The 12,912-nt window shown below is 38.7% G+C and overlaps 1 protein-coding gene across 1 annotated transcript in view; it reads right to left on the bottom strand.

The window, feature by feature from the left end:
* Positions 1 to 206: 206 nt before the first annotated feature.
* The window catches only part of LOC137648741 (ankyrin repeat, SAM and basic leucine zipper domain-containing protein 1-like), a 77,581-nt gene continuing 64,875 nt past the window's right edge, over positions 207 to 12,912 (bottom strand). Inside the window, exons 10-11 of the mRNA XM_068381818.1 lie at positions 11,977 to 12,202; positions 207 to 4,390 (exon numbers count right to left, since the gene is read on the bottom strand). Of these exons, the coding sequence (XP_068237919.1) occupies positions 4,187 to 4,390; positions 11,977 to 12,202 (430 nt within the window). The 3' untranslated portion in view covers positions 207 to 4,186. The remainder of the gene's footprint in view (positions 4,391 to 11,976; positions 12,203 to 12,912) is intronic.

The raw sequence follows: 12,912 nt of genomic DNA, 5'->3' as shown, positions 1-12,912 counted from the left end.
TTGGTTCTGTGTTTACATTGAGTACTGAGTACCTGCTCGACAGATGGCGCTGTTGATGTACACCCCCTACCTGCATAGCGATCGCTGGCGTATTTTGAACGTAGAGTTTTTCTGTCGGGCAGCAGAGCTGCAGCTTATATAATCACCGGCTAAGTTTAATATTGAAAATTGAATCTTTTGAGGAAATCCTATTCAAGATGCTCAATAAAAATAATTTATAAATGCAAAAGTTTTGGACAAAATTTGTAGATGTGTCCAAAACTTACTTTTTATATCGTTGAAAATGGGACAGTAACTAAAGATAGGGATTGGGTCATGATGGATGGCTATTTGTTATCTTTACCTATTTAAGGACTGTGTTAGGGCAAATACATAGCCATACTTTACAGTGGGAGTAATTAATATTTGGACAGCATTTTAAAATTTGCAAGGAAGTAAGGTTTCATGAGAAACAGTAACCTAACCATATTTTCCCCAAAAGCAACTTTCATCTAACTACGACCTTGCCAACTAAGTTATCTACAAATTATAATATCAGTCATAAGCAAATACAGTAATGCAACATGAAAAAATATGCCACAAAAAAGAAAAAAAAATCTTATTTATCTACAAACTGCTAACATATTACCCTAACTTGGGTCTAAATGTCATGAGTCCTTTAGAAGAAGTGGGAAACTAACTTCAGATTACAATACCAAGTCTCAAATGAAATAATGGGGCGATTTCTAAATTAAGAAATTTTGGCCGTATGTCTTTAGGCTGGGGTTATCAGGGGATTAACCTATTTACTTTAACATTATCAAAATAAACAAGTACTGTACAGTATATTTCAAAGTAAGGATAAATACCTGTATAGAAGTGTATATAGCATGCATTCTGTAAAGGGTTGATATTTTTATAGTGCTGCATACTATGAGTAAAGAACATACAATAGGTATCTGAGTTACCGAATTATTAGACTTTTTTGACTTGCTATTCTAGAATAGTAAAAGAAACAAGAAAAGCACAACAATCAACACATGCACGCAACTTCGTTACAATGTGAGTTTTAAGAATTACATGCGAGTTATAAGAACGATATGTCTAATATCTTTACTTCTATAGTATACATACAACCATATATATGTGGCTACAACAGACTTTATTACTACAGGACAATAAATTTACAAGAAGGCTACCATATCCCTGAGACTATTTTCATATACAGGTACAGATCTAGTTGCCTCTAAATCACATAAATACAAGCAGAAATAGTAATCTAACTATAGTAGGACCCAAGACCTGTTACGGACAGTCTACTGATTCTTCAAGCTATGTAAAACCAATATTAACATTTGGATTACTAGGCCTAGGTATGATTCCTGTGAACTGCTTTAATGAGAAGGGACCTTCAAGTGAAGGACTTGTTATTTCCTTAATACATAAGAATTATTACACTACAGCACTAAGAGAAAAATGTGCACCTTAAATGGATTGTGATAAATACTAAAACTTACTTTGAATAATACTGTGCTTACCTGTATTTTTACCTAATAAGTGTAAGAAGACCAGATGGTGTGCATGCCTAGGAAAGCTAACAATGCTACTATTTCGACATACTGTAAAGTGAGACAAGAATGTTTAAAGCATCTTTTTGCATGTTGTTGCCAAACTCTTAAATTAAGTAACCAGTGTTGCTACAGGTATTCTGTTTGTGTTGTGCGACATCAAACAGTGGACACTTCTACAGTCTTTATCCCCCAAATATCTTTTGCAAAAATCCAATCAACACTAAGTCAAAGTTCATTTTCTCATCTCACATCTATACAGTAGTACCACTTATACCCATAACAGCAAGACAAATACACAATGGGTTGCGGTGGCCAGGTGGTAGCGTCCTTGCCTGGTGATTGCCAGACTGGGGTTCGAGTCCCACTCAAACTCGTTAGTTCCGTTGGTCGCTGCAACCTCACCTCTTTGGGGCAGCCAGTAAAGCTATCTGCTTAGTCATAAGCAGCCACTGCATGGCACTCCTTGGTCCTAGCTTGGGTGGGGAGGGGGGGGGCTTAAGCATTGTCTTGCTTGATAGGGCAATGTCACTGTCCCTTGCCTCTGCCATTCATGAGTGACCTTTAAACCTTTAAATTGTCTAAAACCCACTTTACAATAAAACCAATTACTTTCCACACAACACTTGCCTTACATCCATCATTAAAATTTCCAATCTAATACTTGCATCACCCCTCAATTTCAATTGCTCTCAACATGTCTTTTCTTTGGTATCATAAAATCTCAATATCAGATTATCGTGATCAATTATATAAAATTTTTTTCCTTTACTTTTCACAAAAGTTTATCCTATTCATACAGTTTATACTTATGCTATTTGCCCTAATTCACTTCAACTAAACTGTTGAATCTCATTTTCCTTCATATTGTCTTTCACATTAGGTTCTACCTCGCCAAAGCCAAACCAGGCAACTCTTGACCCCATACACACTGTTTTAATCATTCACTTGCATCTGATAAAAAAAAAAAAATTCAATGACATTCTCTTTATATTGCTCTTTCACACATACCTCTCTTCACTCCCGCACTGCTAGCATAAACTTTTATACAGTTTCATTCTCAATACTTATCCAGAAGCTTAGCCAAAACCTTTTTAAGCCAGTGTAGTGCTATTGGTGCACCTCAAGCAGTATACTGTAGGTATTACTAATTACCTAAGAGTCAATGTAGCATTCCTTTGTCCCCTATTTACATTTTCTTTATAACCATCTACTTTACCTGTGTTCATCCTTCCTTATTGCATTCCAGCCTCTTCTAACCTTAACTTCATAGTGCAATGGTGGGTTTTGCCTGAGTTGCACTTGGTTATAAAGCCCAAAATCATCAATTCAAACTTATAAAAATCATGACTAAGTTTCAACTGATACCAATGTAGAAACAATGTGTCTCAAAGTTTGGCAGCAAGATGCTACAAGATTCCAAAAAAATTGATCACATATGGATCAAAATTGAATAGTGAAACTACCATTTCATGAAAAGTGCACCTCTGCATACCTATTATATGTTCCTTCATTTTTTGTAGAATTACACTGGTTCTGGTTATACCACCCATATGTTTGAAGTATATAACTCACTCTAATGCCTTTTCAAGTTATTTACAATTATACATTTATAAACAATGTAACAACAACAGCTTAAACTAATTGGCTTTTGATGTTTAAATTTAGTATTTGAACTTATTTCACATATAATTATTGATAAAGACCCAAATCAGTGTAAATCCATTGACATATTAAAGTGCTGTAAAGTATAAGAATACATAAATTGAAAAAAAAAATAAATAAGAAAAAAAATTGCGATGTGCAAATTTGTGAAAACTATAATTGGAGACTTTCAAGAGTCCCATTATTTCCTGTAAATACAAATGTTTGATAAATTTCAGTATTTACAAAACAAAATGTAAAACTACCCACTGGAAGAACGTACTGACGGAAAAATTGACTAATCAAAAGTACTGCTGCTACAGATTGGAAAAACTTTAAAAACTCTTCACAAGAGTATTAGTTTGTTTTCCTATACAGTACAGGTTTATCTAGAGCTGCATGAATCTGGGATTCAAACTTGAGCCGCCAGGAACTAAAACTCCATTTCAAGTCCTCAACAAATACAGTACAAAAAAATAAGTCATTTCCTCTTTAATAACTAAATAAACCAAGGAAGCGTTCGCTACTTTTCATAATATTACCATACTATATCACAGGTTGACTAGATATGAACAAAATATATTTTCAAATTTATGAAGAAATTAAGTGGTGAGCAGAGAAAGCAATGAATTGAAGAAAAAGAAAAAAAATGAGAAAAGCATTAAGCAAGAATTTAAGTGGCTTGAGCAAGATGACTGCTGTATTATCAACTTTAAATTCACAAAATGACTATTTGATTTGATATTCCTACTTTTGATTTAATTCTTGGCTTAAAAATTTACCAGCACAGCCACATTCACGTTGAATTCCATAAATTACTGATTTCCACTTCTGATGAAGACTGCTATTCTTAATTATGTTGTAATTGAAATTGAAATATTATACATGACTAGTTAACAAACTGCAATACTTCAGTTTAAATTTTGCCTTAAACTGATTCAAAGTTTTATTTACATTAAACTTCCTGTCCTAAACAATGGAAGTTAATTATAATCTTAAACATCAAGAGTGACTATATCGTCTGGCATAATTCTAATATTAAACACTTTGGCAAATATCCTTGGTCTTGAATACCACAAAACAGTAGCAAGTGCAGTTGTTGCTATCAATGAAGCCAATATACGTCTTTGCCAAACTTTTCCATTGTCTGTGCAGTCAACTATTAGATCAGCAGGACTATACTCAGCATGTCCTGAAACCTGGAAGAAATATAAAATAAAAAATTAAAAAGACTATGATGTTCATTATCAGAAATTATAAGATAAATAATCTAAAACACAGTTCGAGTGAATGTAACACAAAACAATTACAAAAAGTAATTTTTCAATATTTAACTTAGCCGGTGATTATATAAGCTGCAACTCTGTTGCTCGACAGGAAACTCTACGTTAAAAATCCGCCAGCGATCGCTATGCAGGTAGGGGGTGTACTTCAACAGCGCCATCTGTCGTGCAGGTACTCAGTACTCAATGTAAACAAAGAACTCAATTTTCTCTCTGTCGGGCTACCGGCAAGACCTACTAATTCGCTGTTGCTAACTGGATTTGTTTTCACAACTATTGGTGAAGTACACTATTCTAGTTTTGAGCATTCGCTATGCAGGTGTTTTATCTTCATCTCAAAACTTGAACTCGTTTTGGATAGATTTAATTATGGTGACAAAGAGAGTATGGACTTTCTTTCACTTTTAAATGGCCGACCCTTCCCTTAGACGGAAGTGTGTTTAGGCTTTTAGTAATTATCTTATCACGTTATAGATTTTCCTCTATATATTTTATATCTCTCCGCCTTTATTAGGCCTCTTCGATTAACTTTCCATTTTTTATAAACATATAAAATAAATTTTAATGCTTTGTTTATATAGACCTTTCCTGAGAGTAGGCGGTCCTAACTTGGAAACCGAAGTTAATCAACATTGAGCCCTTTATATCGTCTTTAGCTTTTAAAGGATTTAAAACTTTTTAAATGTAATATTTTATGAAAGAATTTCTTTGATAGTCTTCGTACTGTTTTCAAAGATGAACTAATGATTAGTTTTTTATGCTACGCAGTTGTTGACGTTCAGGACGTTCAACATGCGCTCTATCGTTACGATAGAGAGAGAGTGTATCACGGTTTCACTTTGCAGTAAGAGTAAATCGATTCTGACGTTTTGTTCTTTCTTTCTTAGCTTAAATGTTTTAAATTCTAATTTAAAGGAACTTTTTATTTGAAAAACCTTTCAGTTTTTTCCTTTAGTCAAATAACATGTTTTTTTGACGATATATAATTGGGCTCTTCTCTTAGGTGCGAAATCAAGAGAGAAAGAGAGAGAGAGATAGAGACGGAGGGAGAAAGAGGAGAGAAAACGTTCCGTTCAAGCGGGTAACGTTGTTCTCGTGTTACTCTCGTCCCTAGTCTCTGTACGGGGAGGAAGGATAAAACGTTTTTTAGGTTTTTATTCTCGTCCCCAGGCTATGTGCGGTGAGAGATTGAAAACGTAGTTATATGAACTAGTGTTTAGTCTCTTTCCCAACCACTGATTTTTCTTTTTATCTTAAAATATGTTTTCTGTTTTTTGCTGGTATTATGAGCTTGCATTATACGACTAATTTCGCAATTACTACCTTTTAATGAAGGGTAGAATTGCGTGTTTCAGGTAGAAATAAGTGCAAAACAGAAAATCGAAGTGATAAAGTGATATGCGCAAAGTGTTACAGTGTTGCGTCCGAGGCGCAAAGTGTTACAGTGTTGCGTCCGAGGGTTCGTCTGTTCGTGCCTGTCGTTCACCTAGTCCGGGACCTCTTGCAAGCTCCCAAGCCCAGGGGAGAAGTAATGTCAAAAGACTTATGGGTTCGAGAGGCCTTGACCAACGAACAGACGTTTTCCCTCTATGGTATCGGGTGTTTCTTACCAAGATCTCCCCTACCATATGACGAGAGAGACGTTGTTTCTCCTCGCCATCCGTAGGCTTTTCGCATAAGAAACCTGTCACAAGGTTTCGAAGCCCTTAAGCGAAAGTCAGTCCTTTCAGGACAGGTCCAGCGTCCTGATTACAGCCATTAGGACAGCTCTGACCCTATGCAGTCATCGGATAACTGCTCGCCGCCTAACAAAAGCGTAACACAGACTCCGAAAGTCTCTTTTTGTAGGCAAAGTGTTGCGGTCACAGACGTTACCCTCGTCTATTACCACAACCATTTCCGTTGATCCTTAAGGGGTTGTATGGCAAAACATGCAGTATATGCTTGCCTCCCTTATGGAAGACTATTCTGCCGATTAGTCCGTTGAGTCTAGCCGTTTATCTCATCGATATCCTGGCTTTCAGCCAACCTAACGTTCCTTTGTGCTTACTGTTGACGTTGGCGTAGCTTAGTCACGTCAGTCAGGTTGTTTAGAACCACACTCGATGCGGTCTCGTGTGGTTTTTCAGCCGCATTTGGACATTAGGCCACTGGCTGATGCTCCTGTTGACGTTCTAGACGTTCACTAACAATCGGAGTTGACTTGTTTTGACGCTGTGCGTCAACCTCCGCATTCTAGAGTTGTTTTGACTGCTCAGTCTAGGCAGTCAAAGCAGTCTCGAGTGGACGCTGTACGTCCTCACGCACCTGTTGTGGTTGACAGTTCAGTTGTTGACAGTTCACAGACTGTCAAGCAGTTACATGACGTTGCGTTCTGGTCCGCTACTAATGCACCAGTGAGAGACTCAGCTTTTATCGGACAAGGTTCCTGTAGATGAGGAAGTTGCTGTTCTCCCTCCTACTGATATTCCCTTGAGGACTCTGTCAGATGGAGAGGAGCCTTAAGCTGCTTAGCCTCCTATGGACTTTAATTAAATCATGATGATTTTTTTAAGGATCTTCGTCCGGATCTTGTAACTGCTGCTCCTCGTTCGCCTAAACGTCAGAACTTACACTAGGCCTAGCTACTTCGAAGCCGTTGTTTTTAAGCTAGTGCTCTCTCACTCTCCTAGAGAGCGTTACGTTGGCTAGGCGACTGGTTTTTCACCAGGAGGAGTTTGGGGGATACAGCCTTTGCTTTCCCTTCTTTTAAACTGGTTTATAGAGCGAGAGTCTGATATGACACGAGAGAAGTTCTCGGCTTGGGAGTTCATGCCTCTGCCCAGATAGACTTCTCAATTCTGGTAGACTCTCCCTGGCGCCTAGCCAGGAGACGCTCCAAGATGTTTACAGGTCAACTTCTCAGCTGTTGTCGAGCCTTTGAAGTTTTGCTGTACTATTATGTCACGCATAACAAGGCTTTCAGGGATGGTAAACGGTTCCGCCTCAGTCGCTAACCCCGTCTGTTGCCACACCTGCTCCCGTAGACCCTAAATGGGCTTTGCTGCAAGACATGCAGTCCAAGCTTGCGTCCTTGATAGAGGACTTAAATGCGGAGAAGAACCTTCTGGCCAACAACCTTCCAACCGGTCGGTTGTGCGCCCTGTTGACGCTGAGGTAACCTACTCGCGTCTGCCAGTTGAGGTGGTTCCTCCACCGATGCGACCCAGTGTGGGTTGCCAGCCGCACGTTGACGTTAAGCGACGCTCGGAGGTGGTTGTTGACGTTCAGGACGTTCAACAACCAGCAGAGGTGACTTGTTGTGACGCAGTGCGTCAACCTCAGCAACCCGGTAGGGTGTTGACTGCACAACCCAGACGGTCTAGACAGTTTCGGGTTGACGCTGTGCTTCCTCGCGCACCCATGGTTGTTGACAGTTCACAGACTGTGCAGCAGTTCCATGATATTGCGTCCGGCTCCGTCACGCATCCACCAGTGCGACCGGATTCAGCGGTTTCCGGAAAGATAAAGTCTTGTCTGACTTGGTGAAAGGACTATATCAACCTAAGAGAGGGTCTTCCCCTGACTGTTCAGACTCCCAACCACGTTCTCTTCTCGGACGCATCGGACGTAGGCTGGGGTGCGACATTAGACGGTCGGGAATGCTCGGGAATATGGAACTCGAGTCAAAGGACAATGCATTTCAACTGCAAGGAGCTACTGGCAGTACGTCTGGCCTGGAAAAGCTTCAGGTCTCTCCTTCAAGGCAAAGTGGTGGAGGTGAACTCGGACAACACCACGGCTTTGGCGTACATCTCCAAGCAAGGAGGGACCTACTCTCTGACGTTGTACGAGATCGCAAGGGACCTCCTCACCTGGTCAAAAGGTCTAGACATATCACTAGTAACGAGGTTCATCCAAGGCAACTTGAATGTCATGGCAGATTGTCTCAGTCGGAAGGGACAAATAATTCCAACAGAATGGACCCTCCACAAGGATGTATGCAAGAGACTTTGGGCCACCTGGGGCCAGCCAACCATAGATCTCTTCGCAACCTCGATGACCAAGAGGCTCCCAATATTTTGCTCACCAATCCCGGACCCAGCAGCAGTTCATATAGATGCCTTTCTCCTAGATTGGTCACATCTAGATCTATATGCATTCCCTCCGTTCAAGATTGTCAACAAGGTACTGCAGAAGTTCGCCTCTCACGAAGGGACAAGGTTGACGCTAGTTGCTTCCCTCTGGCCCGCGAGAGAATGGTTCACCGAGGTACTTCGATGGCTAGTAGACGTTCCCAGAACACTTCCCCTAAGGGTGGACCTTCTACGTCAGCCACACGTAAAGAAGGTACACCAAGGCCTCCACGCTCTTCGTCTGACTGCCTTCAGACTATCGAAAGACTCTCGAGAGCTAGAGGCTTTTCGAAGGAGGCAGCCAGAGCGATTGCTAGAGCAAGGAGAACATCCACCCTTAGAGTCTACCAATCGAAGTGGGAAATCTTCCGAAACTGGTGCAAGTCAGTATCCGTATCCTCGACCAGTACCTCTGTAACTCAAATAGCTGACTTCCTCTTATATCTGAGGAAAGAACGATCTCTTTCAGCTCCCACTATCAAGGGTTACAGAAGCATGTTGGCATCAGTCTTCCGTCACAGAGGCTTAGATCTTTCCAACAATAAAGATCTACAGGACCTCCTTAAGTCTTTTGAGACCACGAAGGAGAGTCGTTTGGTTACACCTGGTTGGAATTTAGACGTGGTACTAAGATTCCTTATGTCAGACAGGTTCGAACCGCTACAATCAGCCTCCCTGAAAGATCTCACCTTAAAGACTCTTTTCCTGGTATGCTTAGCCACAGCTAAAAGAGTCAGTGAGATTCATGCCTTCAGCAAGAACATCGGATTCTCATCCGAAACGGCTACATGTTCTACAACTTGGTTTTCTAGCCAAAAACGAGCTGCCTTCTCGGCCTTGGCCAATATCGTTCGATATTCCAAACTTATCGTATGGTTGGAAATGAACTAGAAAGAGTCTTATGCCCTGTAAGAGCTCTTAAGTTCTATTTAAAACGAACTAAACCTTTACGAGGCCAGTCTGAAGCTTTATGGTGTTCAGTTAAGAAACCATCTTTGCCTATGTCAAAGAATGCTTTATCCTATTTTATCAGACTGTTAATACGAGAAGCTCATTCCCATCTGAATGAGGAAGACCAAGCTTTGCTGAAGGTAAGGACACATGAAGTTAGAGCTGTCGCAACTTCCGTGGCCTTTAAACAAAATAGATCTCTGCAAAGTATAATCGACGCAACCTATTGGAAAAGCAAGTCAGTGTTCGCGTCTTTTTATCTTAAGAATGTCCAGTCTCTTTACGAGAACTGCTACACTCTGGGACCATTCGTAGCAACGAGTGCAGTAGTGGGTGAGGGCTCAACCACTACAATTCCCTAATTCCATAACCTTTTTAATCTTTCTCTTGAAATGTTTTATTATTATTTTTGGGTTGTCCGGAAGGCTAAGAAGCCTTTCGCATCCTACTTGATTTGGCGGGTGGTCAAAGTCATTTCTTGAGAAGCGCCTAGATTAGAGGTTTTGATGAGGTCCTGTTGTATGGGTTGCAACCCTTGATACTTCAGCTCCTAGGGGTCGCTCAGCATCCTAAGAGGATCGCGAGGCTCCGTAAGGAAGACGTACTTAAAAGGGCAGAGTAATTGTTCAAGTCGACTTCCTTACCAGGTACTTATTTATTTTAAGTTTGTTATTTTGATAACTGCTAAAATGAAATAAAAAATCCTTAGCTCATAATAATGTAAACATTTATTGCTGGTCTCTACCCACCCTTCTGGGTGTGAATCAGCTTATATAATCACCGGCTAAGTTAAATATTGAAAAATGTTATTTTTATAATAAAATAAATTTTTGAATATACTTACCCGGTGATTATATATTAAAGGACCCTCCCTTCCTCCCCAATAAAGACGCAGTGGACCGAGGAGAAAATTGAGTTCTTTGTTTACATTGAGTACTGAGTACCTGCACGACAGATGGCGCTGTTGAAGTACACCCCCTACCTGCATAGCGATCGCTGGCGGATTTTTAACGTAGAGTTTTCTGTCGAGCAACAGAGTTGCAGCTTATATAATCACCGGGTAAGTATATTCAAAAATTTATTTTATTATAAAAATAACATATTTTAATGATTTGATTAAATGTTCCTTTAATACCCATGAAGCAATAACCAAAAGTACAATTCTGGACATATTTAGCTTTACAGCAAAAAACTGCATTTCTGACAGTCACAGAGGCGGTCTTTCCCAAACAATGAGTTTATACTTTATTAACCAAAGAAAGCTTAAGGGAAACATCTTAATCTCTATCAGTCATACTGTTTTTGTTCACATTTTGTTGAGTTGTGTGCCAGGTTTAAAAAAGTAAATATAAAATTTCCGTATTGACGTCAATTCATATCATGCAGAATACCTTTTAAAGAAAGCAGGCTCCTTCAAACAAACTGATCTATGACTACTGTTTGAGCACGCTGATTATCCGACATCTGGGATTGCATCAACTGTTGTGGGTAACAGTCCCTTCCCTTACCATTCTTTAGATTCTGATAATTAGTGTGTAGTGCAATTTGGTTTACCTTTTCATAAAACAAATATACCATCGACTAATTTTTCTTTTTCTCCACTTTTGGTCACAACTTTCCCCAATGCCAAACAGCTTGAGCATAGTTTGTTTTCCCAGCTTCAGCTACTACTTGTTGCTTGATTTCAACTGTATTTTTGTGCTGATCTTTTGACCATAGTGAAAAGGGGTAAAATGTAATATATCAATCATATTCTACTGCCATTTGTAACAACTACGGTGCTGTAATTATTTAACTACTGTACTAAAATTGAAATGCAAGAAAAACAACAGTTGTTATCCGAATCTGTTGTTCATAATAAAACGTGTTTTTCATTTTGTTCTTTAAACAGTAATCATATACGTTACTAACACTACTTCTTTCATTCTCTTTTGCTATTTTAACTTATTGAACTAGGATTTGGGGTAGACATGCAGGAAAAGAGATTAGTTTATTATAATTTGGTCTAGAAAAATTAAATTGCATAACACAAAAAATATGATAAAATCATTTAGGGGGTGAAAATGTGAGGGTCTCACCACATACGAGATTGCACGAGTAAGCCTATACTGTAAATGTGGAGCAGTGGGTTTTTTTTTTTTTTTTTTTTTAAAGCAATTCATATTGTTTTCACTCTATGTCTAGCATGTCTTATGGAATGTTTGTGGTCACTTGGGTTATATTATAGGAGGTTGTAATAAGGTTTCAAGGCATTTTTAAGCAGTCACCTTATACAAAAGCACTTTTGATTATCCGACAAAAGCAAATTCTTGAAGATGCTGATTAAAAAGGACTTCTACTGAATTTCTATTTCAGCCATGAAGCCTTAATATCTATGTAAGTGCTCAACCTGAAAAAAATGTGAATATGAGTTGAATTAATATGTAGTGTACTTACTTTGTCAAGATAATTTTTAAAGAATTTTAGTTCCTCAAATAATCCTTGTGTATATTTCAAAGAGTCTCCACAATTAGCTGCTAAAGATGACACAGAATGAACCTCTTGGCCCAGCTGTAGAAGACGTGGGTTAGCTTGTATCTGGTCCCGTAAATATCCAATCGATGCATGCATGTACCTTACGTGCTTGTTAATGTTGCCTATCATTGCCACAGCTTCTGGAACACTGTAAGAGAACATTTCAAAAGTTGTGATGGTGAATAGTCTAAAATATATACAGGTAGTCATCGATTTACGACCACAATAGGGACTGAGAAACAGGTCATAACTCGATCTGATCGTATGTAGAACTCAAAGTGTGAAATTTCCTGAGGTTTATTATGTTGTGTCATGATACAGGTATTCGTCAACTCACAACCAAGATAGGAATTGAGACACATTACGTAACTTGATCTGGACAAATATCAAACTTAAAGTGTGAAGTTTCCGGATATTTATTATGCTGTGTTATGATGCAGTACTGTAATCGTCTTGGTCATATTTTATCAATAATTTCTAATTGTTTATCATTATTTAATTTTGTTGGTTCATAGGATTTCATATACTTTATTCAAAAAAAATATTTTTTTCAATTTTGGAAGCATTTCAACAATCAATAATTACTGACATTTTTTGTTTACCTTTGGTTGTGATCAGCTGATCTAGGCCTTGCTGCTGTATCAAGAGAATGCAGACATACGAATAACAATGCGTATCATTTGCATAATTTCTTAACTTGTTCGTAATACCTTAATGATGTATATTATATCCGCACCAATATGTTAAATGATATCATAGTTTTCATACAGTTCATTTATATCCATTATTACTGTATTAGTTATCATAGGAATACGTTCTCTCTTTTTGTGTGTTTGTGTGTATACTGGTAGTTTATTT

The sequence above is a fragment of the Palaemon carinicauda genome, chromosome 10 (genome assembly GCF_036898095.1).
Source record: "Palaemon carinicauda isolate YSFRI2023 chromosome 10, ASM3689809v2, whole genome shotgun sequence".
NCBI classification, from domain to species: domain Eukaryota; kingdom Metazoa; phylum Arthropoda; class Malacostraca; order Decapoda; family Palaemonidae; genus Palaemon; species Palaemon carinicauda.
This window is presented reverse-complemented; position numbering and strand designations above follow the sequence as displayed.